Below are 9,119 nucleotides of genomic sequence, written 5' to 3'. Positions count from 1 at the left end.
GGATCAGAAGTTCTCATCTCCACCTCCCATCTTCTGGGACACGTCACAGGTCCCAGTAAACTGCCAGGCCATTGAGGCGGCGCAGAGTGACTCACGCATGCTATGTAATACAAAAGATCTCCAGTAGCTGCCCCCTTTAAAAGCAAAAATCGTATTCTTAGCAGTCCGGGGGGGGGGGGGGGGGTGCGTAAATTCGTATGTCTCCTGCAGAGCTGTGGTGCCTCCCGACAGCCCATACATCACTTCTGTAATGATGTGGGGGGAGACAGTAATACCCAACAATAAAAAATGTGCAACAGGCTCCGTTTCTGCAAATGGCTTTATATGTGAAAAATATATGATCAGTGGGACAGAAAGTAATGCCCAGTACACATGATGAGAAAAATTGGATGAAAAATAACGCTTTTGGAGCCATTGTCCTTTAATCGGATCGTTAGTACTCAGCTTTTGAGAGCCGAGCATGACAGTTCAGGCAAAATTATTCAAAGGGACAAACACGAAAATATTGCTTGTATGATACCAGAACAAACTATTTTTGTGTAATTAGTATGGTATATACAAAAAATAAATAAAATGTTTTCATATGTATTGTATGAATGCTTGGACACCAAAGAATACATTACATCACTCCTGAAGTTGTATTCTGAGAATGTCTAACTTTATTAACCTATTGGCTTTTGAAAAAAAATAAAATAAATGGGACGATCAGTTATCCAATATTCTTATCGTGTGTATGAGGCCAAAGAAAGAATCTCTCGAAGAGCGACCCAGATATCAGTAAAATCTTTCCCACTCTATCCAAAACTAGAAAGAAAAAAAGAAAAAAGGTATTTGTCTTGACACACAATTTAACAATCTGGTGACAAGCAGGGTTTAAAGAACAGAAAAGATCTTAGAGGTCTCTTCTGTCATAAATCTCCCTCTTTCCTGTCAGCGGTAATGTGAATTGAACCGCACATGCGCTGCTCAGACCACATTAATGGCAAGCTCCATGTGGCGCTGCGATGTGACTCCTGAACGCAAGTATGGGAATGATGTCACCCGTAGCCGGGCCATTCAGGTGACGAGCTTACCAAACCCGGAAGGAAGACCGGGCGAAGAAAAAAGCACCGGGGGAGCCATGACAGGGCTGGAGTCTGTCTTAATGTACTAGGATACGGTGCATACTAGCACGTTGTGACTTAAATCTGCAGGGGGCCCCATTTATTAGCATCATTATGGGGACTTTACTACTGCTTTAAGGGCCGTGCACACCAGGGGGATCCAGTAGCATTGTATACATTGGTGCACTGCAATGCTTTTCATTGTGAATGGCACCCCAACACACATGCGCTGCAACACAGCACAGCGCATGGTGTTGTGTGTTGAACTGCCAAAAAAATACGACCTTCCCGCCCAGATTGTCACATGTTGAGGTGCATTTCAGCCACTCATTTTGCATACAGGCTGTTGCATAGATTAATAATACACAAAGCACTCCAAGATGTACCCTTTTCACGCTGGTGTTCTGTCCAAAAAGGTCCGCCTATGGAATACTGTCCGCCCCGTACTGCGCAGGCGCAGCACAAAGAGATTCGGAAAATCTCCAAAGTTGAACGGCACCTGCGTCGCGAGTCCAGGTGCAAGCCCCACCATCCAAGTGGGCATAGGGCTGCACAGTTAGAAGGCCTTTCGCCACGCTGCGGGCAAGGCCTCGCTTTGCTCGGCTCTTTTTATTCTGACTCTATGTCCACTTGGATGGTGGGGCTTGAACCTGGACTCACGGTGCAGGCACCGTTCATCTTTGGCTATTTTCGGAATCTGCTTGTCATGTGTACTGCGCATGCGCAGTACACAGTGGACACTATCCGGCAGGGGACAGTATTTGACAGGTCACCGGCGCCTCCCGGCCCTTTGAGAGTTATGATGCCCGAAGGCGGGGCTTAAGAGCACGTGACCGTCGTGATTGGCTGTCACATGATAAGAAAACTCCTGATCACAAGCAGCGATTGGAAGCTTTCGGTTAGGCGCCAGTAACTGTGTTGGGAGCATGCACCGCACTCGCTCTTGGCACTGTTTGGACTGCAATTCACACAAGTATGCAGCCCCTCGGCGCCAAGGACCAGGTGCTGAGGCTGCTTATTTGTATGTGGCCAGCGCCAAAGGGTTAATTAACAATAAGCATGCCTCTTGTATTTAGACAATATTTGCTCCCTCTGAGCTCAGCTGAATGATGTATAGTGATGTTATCTGCGGATACATACAATGTAAGTCACTCGCATATTATCTTGTAAGCCCTATAGAATGGGGGAACTCTGGTCAAGGTAGATCTGCGGACAGCAGCGCCCAGCAAGATCCTTCTGATCTCTGAGTGATTGTATTTAGAGAAGGTAGTCAAACTGTGCTCTGTCATTCCAATCTCTGACACAGCTGATAAGATTTTTTTACTAATGACTGTGTCAGCATGGCAGGAGCCTTCCCCTCCTCCGCCAATGGACACACAGCGACCGGAACACGGCCTCCGCTAAAACGCCACACCTTATGTAATCTTCATTCTTCAATGAGGCCAAAAGAATTCCAACACGACGTAAAAACTACTAAAGGAACTATGCAGGCGATATTGTGGAAAGTCAGGATTCTGACCTTTATGGATCAATGATTGTGAATAAGCCTTGTCAGCCCAACACACTACACTCCCTGGGAAAAGGACAAACTGAACGGGAGAAATGCAAGTAGGATTCTGCATTACCTTAACCACTTATCTACATGGACTTTAACCCCCTTCCTGCCCAGGCCATTTTTCAGCTTTCAGCGCTGTCACACTTTGAATGACAATTGCGCGGTCATGCTACACTGTAACCATGTGAAATTTTTATAATTTTCTTCACACAAACATGGTGGCATTTAATCACTGCCGGGATTTTTTTTTTTTTTTTTAGGGGAAAAAAAAAAAAGACCAAAAATGTTTGGGAAAAAAAAAAAAAAAAAAAAAGTTTTCTTCCTTAGTTTGTCAGTAAATTTTGTAAATAAGTAATTTTTCTCCACTGATGTGTGCTGATGAGGCAGCACTGATGGGCACCGATGAGGTGGCACTTATGGGCATTGATGACGCAGCACTACTATTCTGCAATATTTTGCACCGATAGCCAGCATGGATAAGCGGCAATAATGGGTGGCACTGATGGGCTTTACTGATAGCCAGCATTGACTACAATCACTAATGGGCACTGATTTCTGGCTGTGGTGGGCACTGATTGTTGGCAATGATTGCCGGCACTGGTGGGAACAGATCCGCTGGCACTGGCGGCGCTCTAATGTAATCAGTGCCCTGATTTCATCTCTCACTGTCCCCTGCGAGGAAATGCCGCTGATCGCCTCTCCTTGCCACACACTCTGTCAGTGTGATTGGACACAGCCGATCACATGATTAAAGAGCTGCATCTCTTTACAGAGATTGGGGTTGCGCCGTGTCCTAGCAAAACGGCGTGACCCTGTGGGCACAGAGGAGTTGCCGTTCAGGTGCGCCGTCATATGACGTCCTCCCAGAACGAGAGCCACACCGCCCCACCATCATTTGATGGTCTGCGGGTGGCAAGTGATTAAAGTAGTAGCATTTTATAGATTAGTTTAATACCATAGAACAAACCTTCCCCAACAAAAACTATTTGTTAATATTCTTCTGCCAGCACTCACATTTTACAACTTTCAATGCTGCTGGCTCCTGCTCTCTCTGTGAGGCTTCCCTGGACTTTCAGTCTTCACAGAATAGAGTTAACAGTGGACAACGCAGTCTGGAGTCAGTCTGTTAGTTTAGAGAAGGGAGGATAGAGGATCAGGGGAGTGCCTTGCCATTCTAGGTGAAGGGACTGTATGTTTCTATTGATGCACACAGTGCAGGAAGACAATTCTAGCCCCTGCATGCAAAGGTGGCTCCATTAGGATGCAGCAAGTGAAAGGAGTCACCCTGAAAAAGGAAACCCGGGGCAGTGGTCATGGCACTTACAAACAGGAACATAGGCAGGGATTAAAAGATAAAAGAAGCTGCATACTCAATAAGCGATTTCAGCCTCATGCATACTGCTGATACTTATCTGCCATTTTTGGGGCTTTTGTCATTTTTTGGCCAAGTCCCTGAACGCACCTTAATAAAAGTCTACTTGTCCATGCACACATAGGCTTTTAGAGGAGTTTAGGAGAAGCAGATTTTAGAGGCAATCAAAGCTTCTTCTCCTGAACGCAGAAGAATCGCAGTCACAAAATAAGCTTTTGTGCATAAAAAAATAAAAATAAAAAATGTGCTTAAACACAAGGCACAGCGCTTGTGCGTTTATGTCATTCAATGGCCAGAATAAATTAAAATTTTGGCCAATTACCTACCACTCACTGAATTAGGGGCTCTGACCAGCCCAGGACACAGATGGTTGACATCCAGGGATGAAGGTTCTGGATGCAGGTAAATCGTCCAGTTTGTATGTGGCCCTAGCACAATGTTATATTTATCTGTATGCTGCACTCCAGCCGCCTGTCTGAATGAGCCCTATTCTGCAAAGATATCTATTCTCTCAACACAGGTTTTTTGATTCAATCAAACAAAAACCTCCCCGTGTATACCCAGCTTCTGTTTGAACAGACAAGGGTACGTTCAGAGTGAAAATTGGCTGGTTCCTGCTGAACTGGACAATTTTCAGGCTGTATATATCTGGCTTTAGAATTCCTTCATTCAGCCTGTAGAGTAAAACATAAAAAATAAAAAAAATAAAAAAAAATCTAAAGTTGGCCATAAGTCCTGATTCACAATGATGCGGTGCGGGAATTCCTGCGCATTTCCCACACTGCATAGTAATCACGTAATCACATCGTGTTCAGGAGATCTGCGGTGGGTGTCAATTAAAGGTTAAATGACACACCAAGAGCAGGTCGCAAAATGCAGTGTGTTTGCCTGAATCCATGTTTACACCCATGCAATTCAGTTCCAGTGCGGAAAGAAAAAATAAAAAAAATAAATAAAAAGGCTGCTCACACCTTTTTTGTGTGGATGTGGTGCGATTTGAACCATTCAAAATTAATCACATGTGTACTATGCGAAAACAAGCATTCAATCAGCACATGCAGCCAATGTGCCACAGTGCTGATCAGTGTATTCTGGCAGGAGGAGAGTTCCCACTGTCAGAATAAAAAGACACTGCATCGAGGATCCACCTAGAATGTATGGATGGGGAAATTGGTTCCGTTTTTTTTTTCATTCCGCCATGTATGAGGAGCTTAGCGTCCAATTGAACATGGCATGAAGGACAAATTACAGACGGAACAACTTCTGGCTTTTGGTACAAAAGAAGTGTAAGGGGCAAGGTGTGAAAAGCAAAACTAGTACAGGTTTATACATTGTCACACACACACACACACACACACACACACACACTTTAAACGCAAGCTGAAAATAAGCCAAAAAAACTGTCGTCTTGGCAGTTACAACTCCTTGACAAGCTTCAGTCAATCAAGCATGCTTTTGATTGGCAACAGCAGTCAATGACTGAGCGTTGGTCACTGTATTGTGCAGTGGGGGCCAGTGCCCCGTCAGAACACACAATGGCTTAGTGGGGAGATCGCTGCACTAACATCACATGTGTAAGTACAGGGATCTGCACATTTTTTTTTCCCCGATGGCATGAAAAACAAACGTCCTGTGTGTAGGGAAAAGCAATACACTGGTTTAATGTAGAACTTCACAGCAGCAAATGCCTTCCTCCTATCACTGCGATCAGTGCCAAACAAAATGCTTCGTACTTCCAAGTATGAAGGAGCATGCAACCCGCTCCATGATGTCATAGGGAGTCCATTGGCCAGTTCAGCCGAAATTCCAACCATTGATCAACTTGGGTACAACCAGCCTGTTGGATTTTACATGTGATTATTGGTTGGTCGCAGTAAAGGAAAAATCGTTCCATCTATGGCCGGCTTAAATGTCAACTCTAGAGGCTCATTCCAAAGAGGACTTTGCTTCTCTCCCATTGGCTGAACCAAGTAACATGGGAATGATAGGAAGGTAAATCCTGCACACATGCCACAAGGTGAAGCTACATTATAGGTTCCTCTCCGCGCAGACACTGTTGCATTTACAAATTGGCATTCTGTGAATGAGAAAAAACAACAAGTGCCGTGTGCCACTGCAGACAGGCTTGTCGTTTCAATAGCTCGTGAATGCCAAGATCCATTCCCTTGTAGTCCATTCCAACATCCTGCAGATTTCAAACAGAAAGGAAGGAGGAGGTGTCTGCAGGAGCCTGACATTGCACCCGTGATCCGCTGATTGTGGGTGCAATGCTCTGCCACCTCCTAGCAGAAAAAAATAAAAACTTACATTTTATTTCTTGCAAAAATATTAAAATGAATAATTTTTTTCACCGGAGGTGAAGTTCTCCTTTAAAGTGAACCTGTTGCCTTGCGTGTGTAATGGTTGCGTGTGTAATGGAGTGATGCTTCCACACTGGTCAAATGGTTCACAGTGATGTGATTTAGCATGTCAAACAGCAAGCTATTGCCCACAATGGAACTGTCAGAATCTGTGCCACGCAGTCTTTGCAGAACCACACAGATTCCCAAAAGTAGTTTCTGTACTACTTTTGGGGATTTCAGGTGCGATTTCAATAGACATCTGTGCAGGAAACTGCACATCTGTCTCTGAAATGGACTGACATGCGGCAATGAAATTGTGCAAGTTCAGCTGAACTCACACGATTTCAATCAGCAGCAGTGTGAACCTGGGCTCAATTTGATTATAAAGGAGATTGTACATTTACCAAAAGTACATATGATGACACACTTGCCATTATATCAGATGGGTCCTTACACACACACACACACACTACATGGTTGATGGTAAAGTAGATTGTACAATGTATGGTCAGCTTTAGATCCAGGTGCTGCCTGATAGAATACAAACTAAATGAATTGTTTAGGTTTGGTTGTACAATCAGATTGTACAGTGTATGGCCAGCTTTAAAGTTTAAAATGATGCAGCAGCCCTAGCACAGTTATTACTAGAGATGGCACAGCTACAAAGTCTCCCAGTCCTGGCTTCACACATCCACCAAACCACATGGCTGGAAACTACCGACCAACTTCCCCGATCCCTCCGGACAACGTGCTGCACCAATCAGAACAATGCTGCGCTCTACAGGTGGGAGCGATGAGATCGGGGTGTCCCCAGACACACAACCTCTCCGATCACATAGGTGGTACTCACAGCCATATCTGGGTCGTAGCAGGGGGGAGACATCCTCATGGTGCATCCTGGTGCAGCTCCGACGCCTTCAAGTTGTCCCCGGATGATGGCGATGTTCAGTCCCCGATCAGTCCCCGGCACTCCGAGCCTCCGCTCCTGCCTGTTGCTCTCAGGCTGTGCAATGTCAGTGTGTGCGATCTCCTTCCCTCCTCCTTCTCCCCGGTGCTGCTGCTGCCTGCACCCTCCCCCTCCTCCTTCTCTACATTTTACTAACCTATCAGCGCCACCTACCTGGAGAAGGTTGTCACCAGAGGAGGACATGGGGACCTGGACCTCACTCATCTCTAGGACTGATCTGATGGGTCTTGGAGGAGTTCTTCTTCTTCTCTAAATAAATTACATTAGTAGTTTAGAACAGAACTGCAGTCAAAAAGAAGAAGATTACAATAAATGATTTCTGATTTCTAGGTATGGATATGTTGGCATTGCACTTACATTGCTCCAGCTTACATGTTCCATACATATAGGATTCCTGTGGAAGCAACCATCACTACTACAATGAGCCTCACTCATTTTGGGGTTCTGTTGCATAGTAACACAAGGGGTAATTTGATGCGGTGAACCACTCAGGGAACACTTTGCATATTCTCAATGAATGAAAACCTTTCTCCAATAGGAAGAGGTGGAGAGACAAGCAGTGACATCAAGATCTCCACCTCATCCAATCAGAAAATGACTTGTATTATTGAGAAATATGCAAGACGTTCTCTGAATATCACCCATGCCTGTGGTTACTATGCCACTCTTGTGGTTACTATGCTCTTTTTGTGTTTACTTTGCCTCTCTTGTGGTTAGTAGCCTCTCTTGTGGTTGCTATGCACCTTTTGTGGTTGCTATGTTCCTCTTGTGGTTTCTGTGTCCCTCTTGGTTATTATGCCCCTCTTGTGATTACTATGCCCTCTTGTCATTCCTATGCACCTCTTGTAGTTCCTGTGCACCTCTTGTGGTTGCTATTCTCATCTTGTGGTTGCTGTGCTCCTCTTGTGGTTTCTGTGTCCCTCTTGGTTATTATGCCCCTCTTGTCATTCCTATGCACCTCTTGTAGTTCCTGTGCACCTCTTGTGGTTGCTATTCTCATCTTGTGGTTGCTGTGCTCCTCTTGTGGTTGCTATGTTCCTCTTGTGGTTTCTGTGTCCCTATTGTAGTTAATATGCCCTACTTGTAGTTATTATGCCCCCTTGTGATTACTATGCCCTCTTGTAGTTCCTATGCACCTCTTGTAGTTCCTATGCACCTCTTGTAGTTGCTATTCTCCTCTTGTGGTTGCTATGCTCCTCTTGTGGTTGCTATTCTCCTCTTGTGGTTGCTCTGCTCCTCTTGTGGTTGCTATGCTCCTCTTGTGGCTGCTATGCTCCTCTTGTGGCTGCTATGCTCCTCTTGTGGTTTCTGTGCCCCTTTTGTAGTTACTATGCCCCTTTTGTAGTTACTATGCCCTTCTTGTAGACATTATGCCCCTCTTGTAGTTCCTATGCACCTCTTGTTAATTAGTATGCACCTCTTGTGGTTACTATACACCTTTTGTGGTTGCTAGGCCCCTCTTGTGGTTACTATACACCTTTTGTGGTTGCTAGGCCCCTCATGTGGTTTCTATGCACCTCTTGTGATTACTATGCCACCCACGTGGTTACTATCCCCTTTTTGTGGTTACTATCCCCTTTTTGTGGTTGCTTTGCCCCTCTTGTAGTTACTATGCCCCTGTTGTGGTTACCATATACCTCTTGTGGTTACTATGCCCCTCTTGTGGTTACTATGCACCTCTTGTGGTTACTATGCACCTCTTGTGGTTACTATACACCTTTTGTGGTTGCTATGCCCCTCTTATGGTTTATATACCCTTTTTGTGGTTACTATGCCTCTC

At 45.0% G+C, this 9,119-nt stretch overlaps 1 protein-coding gene across 3 annotated transcripts in view; it reads right to left on the bottom strand.

Annotated features, from left to right (window-relative positions):
• Positions 1–7,405, bottom strand: part of IQGAP2 (IQ motif containing GTPase activating protein 2) — a 401,604-nt gene extending 394,199 nt beyond the window's left edge. For 2 of the 3 annotated variants that reach the window (XM_077462563.1, XM_077462566.1), the window contains exon 1: positions 7,223–7,404. In XM_077462563.1, coding sequence (XP_077318689.1) covers positions 7,223–7,268 — 46 coding nt within the window. In that variant the 5' untranslated portion in view covers positions 7,269–7,404. Of the gene's footprint in view, positions 1–7,222 lie in introns of all 3 variants that reach the window. The other variant, XM_077462564.1, reaches the window with a different exon arrangement.
• Between the last annotated feature and the right edge of the window lie 1,714 nt (positions 7,406–9,119).

Source organism: Lithobates pipiens, unplaced genomic scaffold (genome assembly GCF_037356315.1).
Source record: "Lithobates pipiens isolate NorthernLeopardFrog02 unplaced genomic scaffold, aLitPip1_a1.2 Scaffold_3, whole genome shotgun sequence".
In the NCBI taxonomy this organism is placed as follows: Eukaryota; Metazoa; Chordata; class Amphibia; order Anura; family Ranidae; genus Lithobates; species Lithobates pipiens.
The sequence above is the reverse complement of the archived record's forward strand: the minus strand, read 5'-3'. Positions and strand labels throughout refer to the sequence as shown.